Raw genomic sequence first — 13,495 nt, forward strand, 5'->3', positions numbered from 1 at the left:
CTCCTGGAATAAGGTCTTGATGAGGGTTGCTCAAGGAAGGAAAGTTTGGGGGCTGAGGAAAAGGAGGTACAAATGAGAGCTGGGCTTGCTGTTGTCAGTAGAACAAAAATTTTACTTCCCTTGCACCACCTGTGGCCAAAGCTGCAGGAGTGCTAATGGGTCCCCTTCAGTAGTTTGGTGTCCCAGGCAACTGCTTTCTTGGCACAGGTGGAAAGTGGGCCTTTCTAGCAGAATTAAGAGCAATGGAAAGGTATTCTGCTGTTAGTGTTTTCAGAGCAGAGGAAATAGCAAAAGAAAAATAAGAACCTGTTCTTACTCCCAGTTTACTTCCTTAGGAAGCGGTTTTGAAGCAATCTGAATTTGACCAGGAGAGAGGTGATTTTACTCGAATTAGGTGTGTTTGTAGAAGTAATATAGAGTTTTGCATAGTATTAATGTACGTGTGAACTTACATTACAGCCTCTTAAACCAGATGATCATGTCATTATCCAAGCCAGTGGTCGTACTCTGCAGGTTAAGGAGGCTCAGGTGTCAGACACTGGCCGTTATACTTGTCTGGCATCTAACATTGCTGGAGAGGACGAAATGGAATTTGATGTAAATATACAAGGTAAACAGAATTCAGTTTACAAAATTCTTATTTTCTGGTAATCTGAGCCTTATTTTCTGATATGCTGGGGTGTTGGAATTTTTTATAATTTTATATCATTTAGACCAAGTCTGCTTGGTCTAATCTAATACTTCTGTGTTTTGTGGGATAAAATATCCTGTGTGACTTTTACTACACGTACATACGTTCATGAAAGACAGTGTCTGATTCTTCTCTCATTCACATGATATTTGCAACATTTCTGAAGTCAGTGGAATGATTTTGGCTCTGATCTTCCTCCCAGTTTTATTAAAATAATAAAAAAAAAAGAGTTAGCTTAAACTAAGACATTGAGTTTCATTACCTGTGTGTAAGTGCAAGAAGGCAACCATTAATCAGTTCTGAAAATGTAGACAGCTAGAACTTGATTGCAGCCAAATGGTTTAGTAAGTAAGTAAGTAATGTTGAGCAGTGCCTTCTGTGGTTTGTTAGCAGATCTTCTCACTCTGTTATTTATTAGTCCCCCCAAAATATTCAGCAGGTTCATCAATTGTTCATTCTAACGAACTAGAATTTAGCTAGTCTGTATTTGGGGGATAATTTAGCATATGTAATTTGCTATTCATGCTATATAGAGATTACGATATCTTTTATTTCTTGACTTTAAAGTTAGTTACTTCTACTGCACAATTCTGACTTTTTTTCCCTCCCCAATCACAGTTCCTCCTAGTTTCCAAAGGCATTATAGGGAGTGGGAAGCTGGTAACATGGTAGACGTGGGAGGAGGCGGAGAAAATAAAGATGTGATTATCAACAATCCCCTTTCTCTGTACTGTGAGACCAGTGCTGTTCCTCCTCCGGTTCTTACGTGGTATAAAGATGGCTATCCTCTCAGCTCTAGTGATAAAGTACTGATATTACCAGGTGAGTATTTAAATACGTCATTCTATGACCTTCAGAAATGACATTAGTACTAGAATTTTCAGGTTAATAACAAGCTTTTCCTGTTCAAAACACTGTATTAATGTTCTCAGGCCATTTCATCTTTCTTGACTGGAAATGCTTCTGCCCAGTGCTCAGACTTAAGCAAGTTGCTCCCTTCTTTCATTTAAAATTTAGTTCCTAAAATGGTGTGGATGTGAGCATTTAACTTCCCTGTGATAGGGTAGTTTTGGATGGCATATGTGAAGAGGGATATGGATCAAAGGGCAGTGGTGATGACAGCACCTTTTTGTCTTCCTATTGCTCATCTGTTTGGAGACCAGTGACAGCCACTCCCCAAATAGATTCCTAAAATATCCTCTCTTTCTAAAGCTATTTAAGGGGGTATCCTTTAAATGAGAAAGCGAGTGAAAAGTAGAAATAGTACGTAGCTATTAGCTATAGAAGTGATTTTTTTCAGTTCAGTACTGTTCTACCAGAATATTCTGTGGTTTTATTTCCTTTTGCTGATTAGTTCTCTATCACCTTGCTGAGAAATATTTCTTTCTTCAATTTACAGTATGGCTGCATATTACTGAAAAACATGTATTCCTTCCCATGGAATTAATTATTCTTTTCTAACATTTCATTATGAACATTGCTGAATTCCAAGTAGCTGCCAGTAGAAAGTAACTGGGAAATAAAAAATCTTTAGTTACTTATGAATCAGAACAAATGCTGACCATTCATAACTTTACTTGCTCAGGTCTCCAGTGAAATGTGGTGTGGAAGTGATGGAAATGGCTTGATTTAAATCCTGAACGTGTTTTCCTTCCAGGAGGCAGAGTGTTGCAGATTCCACGGGTGCAGGCTGAAGATGCTGGGAGATACATGTGCGTGGCTGTGAACGAAGCTGGGGAAGCTTCCATTCATTACGATGTCCACGTGCTCTGTGAGTGTTCCTTTTTTTCCTTTTTCTTTCTAAAGGAAAACTGTAGAAAGAGTTCTACAGAAATTGATGGAGTGTTATATTCTGGGATTATTTAACTTCTGAAGTGTATAGATTCTATGTATTTGTAAATTATGAAATGAGTACGTTTACATAGGATACTAGAGTTTTGAAGGAATGCATAGAATTCCATGAAAATGGTATTAATGCCGTTAGTTCTRTATATTTATAAATTATTTTTATAGAGACTCAGTGGCATTACCCCATCACAGTTCACCATAAAGAAAGGCATATATAGAAGTTCTATTTTCTTCTTCTTGGTATCATTTGTTCCCAGTCCAGTCTCCAGTTCAAAATATTAACTCATGTACTACATTTTTTTTTCTTCCTCCTTCTTCTTTTCTTACATTGGTCACAATTTTTTTACGGTATCCAGCAAACATCTCAAGTCTCAAGTGAACTGATGATTTAGATCAACTGTTGAATGCCTGCAGGGTCTGTGCTTTGTATGATCCATTTATGAACAGAGCACAGAAAGCTTTCATATGCTRCTTGCCTTGTCTATTGGTGTACCCAAGGGAAATGCTTATATCTCTGCTTTTGTTCCTCTATCTGCTATGGAAAGCAGTGGTTTTCTGTTAGTTAAGAGGAGCCTGCTTTGGAAACTCCTTTGTTCTAGCAGCAAAGAACATGACAGACTAGCTGGAAAATTAGTTTTCCCCTTTCTTTCTTACGGCTGGTGTGAATATGCATAGCTCTAGTGCAGTCCCTTGAATTATACTGATTCGTTTCAGTTGAGCTATTCCTTGGGATTTTATTATCTTTCACTGCATTCATTGAAGATTTCACCACTTCATTTTGCAAACCYGTTTTGCTGCTCTGGCATCTTAAAAAAAATACCCCTGACCAATACTAAGTCACAGTATTCTTCTGACATTTTGCTTTTTTATAGTACCACCGTCCATCGGTGGAGCTGATGGTGACCTGCCTGAAGAAGTGACTGTGCTTGTGAACAAGGTTGCAGTGATGGACTGCATGGCAAGTGGCAGCCCTACTCCAAGTATTACCTGGCAGAAAGATGGCCACCTCCTAGCAGAAGATGACAAACACGTGTTTTTATCCAATGGAAGAAGGTTACAGGTAGCRCCAAGTGAATAACTGATTTTTAGCATCACAAGCACACCACCTCTAAAGACAAATATGTTTAGATTTGCTGAGTGTGCAATTCTGTGTTTCTTTTTTTCATCTTGGAGGTACTACCAGCCTAAGGAGTTTGTTCCTTGTCCCTGCCCCTGAATGGTTCATCCCCATTCCTGAGCTGTTCSTTCAGTTGTGCTGACTTAGCTCTTTGTGGGATCATACTGCGCATTGCATCAGAGAAATCGTTTGGTTTAAAATAATGTTGCAAACAAAGATTATTGTGTAGAGTAACCTATTGCTGTCTGTTTTGATTGAGTTTCTGTAGCASTATTTAATTTTTGGAAAATTTACTTTTTCTAGAAAAAAATACATTCTGAAGAAGAGAACCTCACTCACTACAATTGATAGATGAAATCRGATGAAACTATTAAAACAGAGAGCTGAGCTTAGTGTCATCTCTTCTTACACCATGAATTAGGAATTCAATAAAATACAAAAAACATACAGAACATTAAGATTTTTATTTCAAATATTTTGGAAATAGTTGTTTTGTTACTAATTTTAAATCAGCTTAATATGRCAGATACTACATTGGCTTTTCTGAAGGTCTGAAATGTACAGGTTTTCAAGGGAATAGCATCAGTTTCTCAGGTTGGTTTCTTTATAATACTGCAATTTATCCTACAGTAGGACAAAAAAGCTCCAGTGAAACAAACAAACAAACAAAAAACTTTGGAAACCCCTGAATTTGATGCCTTAACTGTAAGCTGTCTTGTATATGAGCTGTACTACAGTCTTGGTTCTTTTTCTTAGATTTCGAATTCCCAAATAACAGATACCGGCAGGTACGTCTGTATTGTGGAAAATGTAGCTGGAAGTGCCAAAAAATATTTTAACTTGAATGTTCATGGTAAGTGTATTAATTCCTAATTTGCTGATTGTTTACTTTCAAATACTGGTTTAGATTGAATATACTTATTRTAGTGTAGTACTTAGTAGCTTGGTAGCTTTATGCGTATAAGTCATCTTACTGGGTGTAATAGAGATTCTGACATAATCGAAAATAGAAATCAAATATAAGTTTAAAATAGCTTGGTAACATCTCATTAGCAGGCCTTTCGATACCCCATGGCCTCAGCTTATTCTATGTATTCCCTGTCATTGGGTATGAACTTTGAGGGAGCCTTGTGTACTGRTTGCATACACTGTGTAGGCTTTCCTAAATCCAGAAATCATTAATTACAAAGAGGTTGGATAATTGCCTGCTTTGACATTTTCATGAAAAGTGATTTCCAGGAAAATTAACTTTGGAAAACATTAAACAAGTAGATAAGGCATTGTAAAAGCTTACGTTTTCTTATATTTTCATTCTCCTCTCTGTTTTTTTTGGGGGGGATCAAGTTACAATAGGGTTAAAATAAACACTGGCATAATATTACAATATTATAATATTTATTTATAATATAATTATTTATAGTATATTTATTTTATATTATTTATTTATCTATTTATAATTTAATTTTATAATATAATATTTATTATGATAAAATAAATTATGTTTCCTTTTTTTTTTTTAAAAAAAAAAGCCCTCTCTACTACCTTCCCAAACCTCTCCTGAAAGCTTCAGAAATTCAGGATATATCTAGTTAACGTTTCAGAGTTAACTCTAACTTCCTCCTCTGTTCATCCCACTGCCTTCAGCTTTTAGTTCTGACCTGGTGGTCAAATCAGCATTACTCCCACAGAATACTCTGCATAATTACATGTTAAAACCTACCAAGGAATAACGGCAGCTACATCGTCATCCAGTGTAACAGTACACTTTGAAGACTTGTTTCGGGGTCTTCTGCATATAGCCGGTATCCTTTCCCCCGTTCTCCTGTACCTGTTAGCTAGCTAATCTTCTGCGTTACATCCTTGAATGTGGTCCCAGAATCCAAGGGATTTGATAGTTTAGATTATTACATGCAGAAGAACCGGGTATTCTCGTACAGGTCCGCAACAAATTCCCGTGATACACGAAACAAATTACAGTGTTTTTCTCTGCGCAGCGACACGACTAGAGAGCCAAAGAATACTGTTGTCATGGGGGGAGTTTGCCCTGGAGTCATTCTCCAAAAAGTTCTGTCCGTCTTTCAGTGCAGTCTATCTGAATGTCGTGATGTTTGAGTGTTGTTTTTAAATCAAAGTGTTTTGGCTTTCCTTGATGTTTGTGTTTTAATCTGAACTTCTCGACTTTAAAATATTTGTTTATAATGACCACAGTCTAATGGTATTATTTTAAAATAAACATCTGTAGGAAGCTTCAAACTCAAGCCTAACAGCATCATTTATTTAGAGCTATTAATCTTTGACTGTGGTTTCATTTGAAGAATTAGCACTATAAATGTTCAGGAGAGGACCAGCCAGGCTGTAGCACTGATGAAAATGCATTATCACTAAGCAGCATAATCTTTGTTTTATAAGTATCAAAAAAAAGTTTATTTTTTAGTATTTATGTTTCTAATATAATTACGTTCATAAATTTAAATACAGTATGAAAGGATACACTCTTTTAAAAGTTGGAAAATACATATCTTACAGGTGAATAATAAACTTTTAAACATGGAAAGTAAGCATCCAGTTTTAAAATCTCAATCTGTAACCTTAATATAAAATATGAATACATGGGTAGTTTTCATACTGAATGCTGAAACTGAACGCATTATTGTTTCTCTATACATGTACAAATACATTTTTTTATGTAAATTACATAGTTCTGTAAAATACAATACATTTCTGAATGTTTTGCACATGCAGTAGAAGGCTGCATTATTTGAAAATATACCACATAAATAATTTGAGCAAAATTCATCAAAAGATAGCTCAGATTTGGCCCTATGTATTTAATTTCCCACTGTCTTGCACTGCCATAATCACATCAGTGGGAAAGAAACTACAAGTAAATAAATGCAAAYAATAATAAAAYGTCATCAGATCGGAATCCTCCATTTATTCTAGTGAACCATTTTACACTCATTTATATCAGGGTTAATTTTATATTTTATAGCCCTCACTTATTCCAAGTTGAAAAACATGGGCAAAGTCACCTGTTTACCTTGACTCCTCTTTGTTTCTGCAGTGCCACAGAGGAGCCGTAAACCTGGCTTAATGACTGCTCGGTGTCATTCAAGTGACAGAAAGCAGCTGGAGTATTTTGGGTGGATATGGTCCAAAATATTTTAACATTTCATTCTTTGAAGAAGAGGATTCCATGTGTTATTTGGCATGATTTTTCCACCCAGTGGAGCCAAGAACATGCCTTTGCTTTCCTCTTCAGTGTTTTATATATCCACACTGCAAACATGGAAACTAAGACTTGGGATTTATTAAAAGGAAGGGATTTATAGTTATTTTGTTTTAAATAGTAATTGTAGAAAGGTCAAATGTTAAGAYAGTCTTGTCTTTAGAAATACTGGGACTTGTAAGCTTAAAAAATGCACCCTTAGAGCAAYGTACTTCTGCCAGACTTCTAAACTSCTTAACTCAACTTTACACAACAGGTTTGCCTGGTTAACAAAAGAGCTCTGAAGTAGATCAGAAGGATCGTTTGTGGTTCTCTAGAATGCAAAAATAGATTATATAAGGAAGAACAGGAACAGTACAGAGTATCAGCAAGAAATGAAACACCTTCCCATATATTCTGACAAAATGAATTTAGTCTGTCTTGCCTTATATAGCAAATGTTCTTGGAAGTACAACATTTTATAATTAATAATACATTTGTCAGGAATTACAGGATCTTACAGGTTAGCCTTCTCAAATCCCAAGCAGGGAAGGACTGCAGGTGAAGTTGTTGAGGAAAAGCAATGACAACTGGAGCGACTTCAGTCACGTTTCCTGATATATCCAGAAAGCAGAGATCAGTTCATAGGATATGAAAGAAGTTTTCAACTTGGCTCTTTGGCATAACTCAGCAATTCAATTTTATTTTAGTCAGTCAGGATCTTGTGGAATATTGGTTGCTGACACTTTGATGGATACTATTAATGTATTTCTTCCTGCAGTTCCTCCAAGTGTTGTTGGTACTAATCCTGAGAATTTGACAGTGGTGGTGAATAACTTCATCTCTCTGACTTGTGAGGTCACTGGCTTTCCACCTCCTGATCTCAGCTGGCTCAAGAACGGAAAACCTGTCAGCYTGAATACTAACACTTTCATTGTGCCTGGTGAGGAAACTCTGCTGTTTCTACAGCCCTTGGACTTAACCTCTGTTTATTTTGCCTTGATAAGGGTGGCAGCCATTTATGCAGCCAGTATATTCTTATTATCGCTCCAGTGAGTAGACTTACATCGGTGAAGTACTTGGCCAACTGTGTTCTTAAAAATATTTAATGTCATCGTGGCTGCTATGTGGGTTCACTTTGAAAGGAAACTAGCTCAGACTGAAAAAAATGAAATAAAGTRTTTGTGTGGGGAAGACTAGAGAGAAGTCACATGACAGAGGTGCCCTAATACAGGTATTGATTAAAGCTGAGTCACTTTGACTCACCTCTCAAAGGAATGATCAAAGATTTAGCTGGAGATTAAGATAAATTCTGTTGGTTTAGATGGCAAAAAATAACAACTTTACCATTGACTTCAGCAGGGAATTTGATTAATTCGTAGTGAACTTTTGAACTCTCAAGTAGAAGTCCTTGTGTTCTGAGGTAGTTTTACCCATTCCAAGGTCCTCAGTCAACAAGTTCCAGGAGTGCCTGCGTCATTTCTACTCCTGCTGGTCTTCAGCCCAAGTGCACATCAMTTGCTGTGGCTCTCAGTCTGTCCTGCTGCTATCACCTGTTGAGAGACTGCATTTACAGGGTACATTAAAGAGCAAAYGTAGAAATTGCTTAATGACTGTAGAGATGAGACATCTATGGAGATTAGTAATGCAGCCACAGATTGTAGCTTCATGGATGGAGACAGGTGAGGCTACTGAGTAAGGAATTGGATAGTGACCAATGTAGGTAGAAAGAGCATAGTTATGGTAGCAGAAAGAGGTTGTGTTAGCAGAGAGAGATTAACAGGTATAAAATATGCAGGTCGAAGAGGAGTATTAGTGGTCCAAATTTGTTATTAGCAGCACCAATTAAATTTACTGTATAATTTTCATTTTCTGGTATTTTTTGTGGGGATTAATGATCCCTAATAACTAATGGTAATGCAGCCCTTTTTTTGAACGTAAGGTTAGTATAGTGCCTACACTCAGTCTGTTGGAACTGCAATTTCAAAATAACATTTGAGATTGGTATAATATTCACAGAGTAAATCTGAAGTCTCCTCTCTTTACTTTAGGTGCTCGAACTCTGCAGATTCCCCGAGCCAAACTTTCAGATGATGGTGAATATACTTGTATTGCCAGAAACCAAGCTGGGGAAAGTCAGAAGAAGAGTTTCCTAACTGTCCTTGGTTTGTTTGTTTGTTTTCTACTATTTTCTGAAATAATATCTAGTGCTGTGAAAATGCAGTATTTTATATTTTTCCTTAGGTTGTTTTTCCCCCTCTGACAAAACAAAGGCAGAAATAACTCTCAGCTTGTTCTTCAGTCCCCCCAAGCATCAAAGACCATAGTGGAACGTCGCTGGCAGTGGTGAATGTGAGAGTGGGCACCCCGGTGAYACTAGAGTGTGAATCCAATGCTATCCCACCACCAGTCATCACATGGTACAAGAACAGGCGCATAATCTCAGAGTCTGCAAATGTGGAGATCTTAGCAGATGGGCAAAGGTTACAAATCAAAAGTGCTGAGGTAGGTGAGACTTGTGGGATGCTGCGTCTGCAACTACTCCGCTACTGTTAAGCTTTTATTTTGTCCTTTATTGGTGTGTTCCACTAGGTGTCAATAGGCAAAATRTGTGCAGGAGGCCTTTCATTCTGTAAAAAGGACTTAAAGTTGAATTCTAATTGCAAGGGCAAAGGTTGCTAATGTCAGTACACTGTAGCATTAAAATAAGATCAACATCAGGATTTCTTTTTTTTAATTCTAGGTTTCTGACACTGGCCAGTATGTGTGCAGAGCCATAAATATTGCAGGGCGTGATGATAAAAATTTCCATCTTAATGTTTATGGTGAGCATTGTCTACAGCAATTATTATAATRCAGTAGACATTATGTGGTGGACAGTTCAAAATAAACTTCCAAAAGTAGGTGGTAACCAAAGTCTTCATATTGCTTCCATTCAATTTATAGTGCCACCAAATATAGAAGGCCCTGAACAAGAGTGGCTCAATGAAACTATCAGTAATCCCGTTACCTTTGTGTGTGATGCTACTGGAATTCCTCCACCAACATTAATATGGCTTAAGAATGGAAAAACAATAGGTAACATTCTCTTACACTCTTTTCTGCTTTTTTTCTCCCCCTTTAGGGTACAGCAGTGCTATTCTTAGCCTATTCTTTGTTTCTTCYTCATCTGTCTCTGTATAGACTTTTATATGAACTGATCAGAATCCTTTTGTTTTCTTTTGAAATTCTGATGAAAAGTTTTCACAAGTTGTGTTCGCTTTCTGTGGCCTAGTTTGAAACAATCCTTTATTGCATGTTTTCAGAAAACTCCGATTCTCTTGAAGTACATATTTTATCAGGTGGAAGCAAGCTTCAGATTGCTCGCTCCCAGCTTCTAGACAGTGGGACTTACACATGTATTGCCTCGAATATAGAAGGAAGAGCTCAGAAAAGTTACATCCTTTCCATTCAAGGTACAGTATGTGAGTGCAGTGAGCAGAACTGGCTGGATAAGACACTCTGAGAGACTCTGAGATAATATAAAGATGGGGAAAAGTGGAAAGTTTGGACCATTGTTTCCATCATTTGCAATCAGTGATGAAAAAAATGGTTAGATTATTACACTATTAATCAGAAATTTGCATGAAAAAAAAATGTTCTGAACTTCTGATTGTATTGCGGTTTGAAAATAGTTGGGAATTCTGACGGTTTGTTGCTTATCCCGTTCTTCTGCCTGATGAACYGGGGAGCCGCTTAGGTTGCTCTTGAGGTATCGGAAGTAGAGCATCATACATGGTTTCAGAAGGAGTGATGCTTGATACCGTTTTTTGATTAACTCATAAAAGGAGACAGCAAAGAAATACTGGCAAAWTTTTCTTAAGAAAGAAACGAGATCCAGTGTAATGAGGAGCCCTGGAACTGTCTCATGCCTCCCTGCACRGCACCCTTAGGCTGCCGCCGTCCTCTTTCCTGTGTTCCCGATGACCGCAGCCCCATTAAATGCGCTAGTTCCTCCTGTGTCGAATCAGCCACTTACGGCAGAGCCGCTCCGGCTTTCTGCCGCCCTCCCCTCCTCTGCCAGCACGCAGCGCATCCGGGAAGAGGCAGCGCGAACGCAAACTGTGCGCGCTGGTGGGTGCACCTGTGAGCACTGGCTGGCGGGAGGCCAAACAGATCTACTGTCTGCTCTCTGCTGCAGCCTTTCTTCGACGGTGTCGCTTTGTACGTGTGTCCCTGCCTGCTAGTTTTCCCCAACTTTTGGCATTGAATATACTTCGTTAAGCCGTTTGATCAAATTTGACAGAAACTGCCTGAAACTTATCAGTGAGACAGGTTAGCTTGACGGAGAGCGTGACTGTATCATCCTTGTTCCTTATTGTTAAGAAAAGGGGTTTAAAATAGCCACTGGTTAGGACTGAGCAAATGCGTGACTGCTAGCAGGAATATGATGGTCTTGATGCAGTAGAGCATTTGGCTGATTTTCGCTAATGCTTACTACATGTGTGCTCAAAGTTAAGTGGGCACTTAATTGCTTTAGTGAACTGGGATTTTGTTGTACTGTTTATGTTGCTGGTTTAGTAGATAACTATAGATATTAAACATAATGACAAATATAGATATTTCTTGTAATTTTGTGAATTAGCAGTTTTAAGGAATGATTAAAATGACTTTTGATTCTGTCTTTGCAGAAACTTTTCTAGAAAGAATATTAATCRTATGCTTTCTAAACTTGATTTACGTGGAGAAATTACAATACACGTTAGTACTTCTCACTTGTGTTAATACAATGTCTCTTGCTGATGCCTCTTCTCTTCCCTGTATTCTGYGTTCCCAGTTCCTCCTAATATTGCTGGCTCTGAAATGCCTAGTGAGGTCAGTGTGCTCCTGGGAGAAAGCATCCAGCTTGTCTGCAATGCCAATGGAGTGCCTGTGCCTGTTATGCAGTGGCTTAAAGATGGAGAAACAGTTGCCAGCGATGAATTACAAMGAATAAGGCAAGCAAAGATTAAGCAGACATTGCATTCTCTCCTTGTATAATTTAAAGCATAAAGAAAAGAGGGGAGTTTACGACACTGTGGGCCTGAACAGTCTTAGGTTAGATAGGTTAGGATATCCTCTCCCTTTTTAGCTTTTGTGATTCCAGCACTTTTTTTTTTCTTTCTTTTTTTTTTTTTACTACTTTGATTTTCTGCTATCTAGATACTGTTTAAAAGTATGGAATATCATGGAAGGAAGCCTAGTAAAATACAAAATGTTTGTGGGATGATACATCTGTCCAATTTGAATGTATCTGGCTTAATTCAGAGAGTTGGGATTTCAGGGTGATTTTCTAGCATTTGGGTCTGAATATATCCCGGATCATGAAGAAGCCTTTTCCCAGGTGCTTCATCCTTATCTTTGTCCCACAGTTGCTTAGTGGGGGGACACACCACATAGAGGGCATATGCCATGGAGCTTGCCACCTAGCAAAAGAAAAATGYAGCTGTTGTTACATGCCTAGACATTACCAGGAGGGGAAGATGGATGAATGGATACTCCTTCACTTGCTGGGCTTCCCCTGCAGCCTGGCGTACAGGGCTCGAAGTGCCTGKCCYTCAYTGCCYGCCWCTATCCCAGACACCGGCAGGCAGGYTTCCCTCCCCTCTTTTTTCCCCAAGAGGATCAGGCACAACTGTGCTCTCTACTCCAAATGCTGCTTTTTGGCTTTGATCCAGAATATCTGAGGGTCTGAGGAAAAAGCTAGAAGTACCAGTTTATACTTTGGTCTGGTGTAGAGGTTGATGCAATATGTAATATGGCTGAAGCTGAAACCTAATATAAGCTAAAACAGGACATCTCTAGGAAGAACTTCCTAGCCTGTCTCTAATAATAATATTTTGCAGAGAAGAGTGGTTTTCTAGCCAAATCTCCCAAGAGAATAGAGGTASTTGATTTAAATGTACAAACCCGACTGTTTATTTGCCAGGTCAAAGGAATATGTAAACAAACTCACTGTATTTTATGACCTTCTTTGTAGAGTAACTCCAGATGGCAGCACATTAAACATTTTCAGAGCTCTCACTTCTGATACAGGAAAATACACTTGTGTGGCTACTAATCCTGCAGGAGAGGAAGACCGAATTTTCAACTTGAATGTATATGGTGAGTTTTTGCAGATGTGAAACTGAGATGTTGCACATAATCCTATCTTTGTGAGTGCTCCCCAGAGAGGGCCAGGAAATGAATACCTGTCTTCAGGGTAATACTATGTGCATGTGTTTTCAATTTCATGTACTGTAGATATCATAGTATATTGCACAGGATGTTCTGTCAATGCAAAATGATTGAAATAGCTATTAAATCTGTTTTGAGATAAACAGGAATTAGTTGCTTTGTTATATTTCATAATAGAGGAATTCTATTGGTGATGATTTTTCTTGCAGAGGATAAACTGGGGGCTGATTTACCGTGATACTACTCCTTTGTTGTATTAGGTAATCTCTGTTAGTTCAAGTCCAAGTACATTGGCTAAAACTAGAGTGCGATGTAGGGAAGTAATTCCTAAAGGGGTTGCACCCCTGACCAAGAAATAGTTTTTTAATAGTTTTTTTTTTTAAGTAAGCACTTAAATAAATAAAATTTTGGATGGCATTCTTCTCTCATACAAAAT

General features: G+C 38.0%; 1 protein-coding gene across 2 annotated transcripts in view; it reads left to right on the forward strand.

Annotated features, from left to right (window-relative positions):
• HMCN1 (hemicentin 1) overlaps positions 1–13,495 on the forward strand; it is a 184,698-nt gene that overhangs the window by 131,019 nt on the left and 40,184 nt on the right. For both annotated transcript variants that reach the window (XM_085315669.1, XM_085315668.1), the window contains 13 exons: positions 460–610; positions 1,310–1,513; positions 2,349–2,462; positions 3,412–3,599; positions 4,413–4,509; positions 7,646–7,807; positions 8,916–9,029; positions 9,167–9,369; positions 9,608–9,689; positions 9,811–9,942; positions 10,170–10,319; positions 11,681–11,840; positions 12,863–12,987. In XM_085315669.1, coding sequence (XP_085171795.1) covers positions 460–610; positions 1,310–1,513; positions 2,349–2,462; positions 3,412–3,599; positions 4,413–4,509; positions 7,646–7,807; positions 8,916–9,029; positions 9,167–9,369; positions 9,608–9,689; positions 9,811–9,942; positions 10,170–10,319; positions 11,681–11,840; positions 12,863–12,987 — 1,882 coding nt within the window. The remainder of the gene's footprint in view (positions 1–459; positions 611–1,309; positions 1,514–2,348; positions 2,463–3,411; positions 3,600–4,412; positions 4,510–7,645; positions 7,808–8,915; positions 9,030–9,166; positions 9,370–9,607; positions 9,690–9,810; positions 9,943–10,169; positions 10,320–11,680; positions 11,841–12,862; positions 12,988–13,495) is intronic.

Source organism: Rhea americana, unplaced genomic scaffold (assembly GCF_003343005.1).
Source record: "Rhea americana isolate MKP2758 unplaced genomic scaffold, rheAme1 scaffold_434, whole genome shotgun sequence".
Taxonomy (NCBI): domain Eukaryota; kingdom Metazoa; phylum Chordata; class Aves; order Rheiformes; family Rheidae; genus Rhea; species Rhea americana.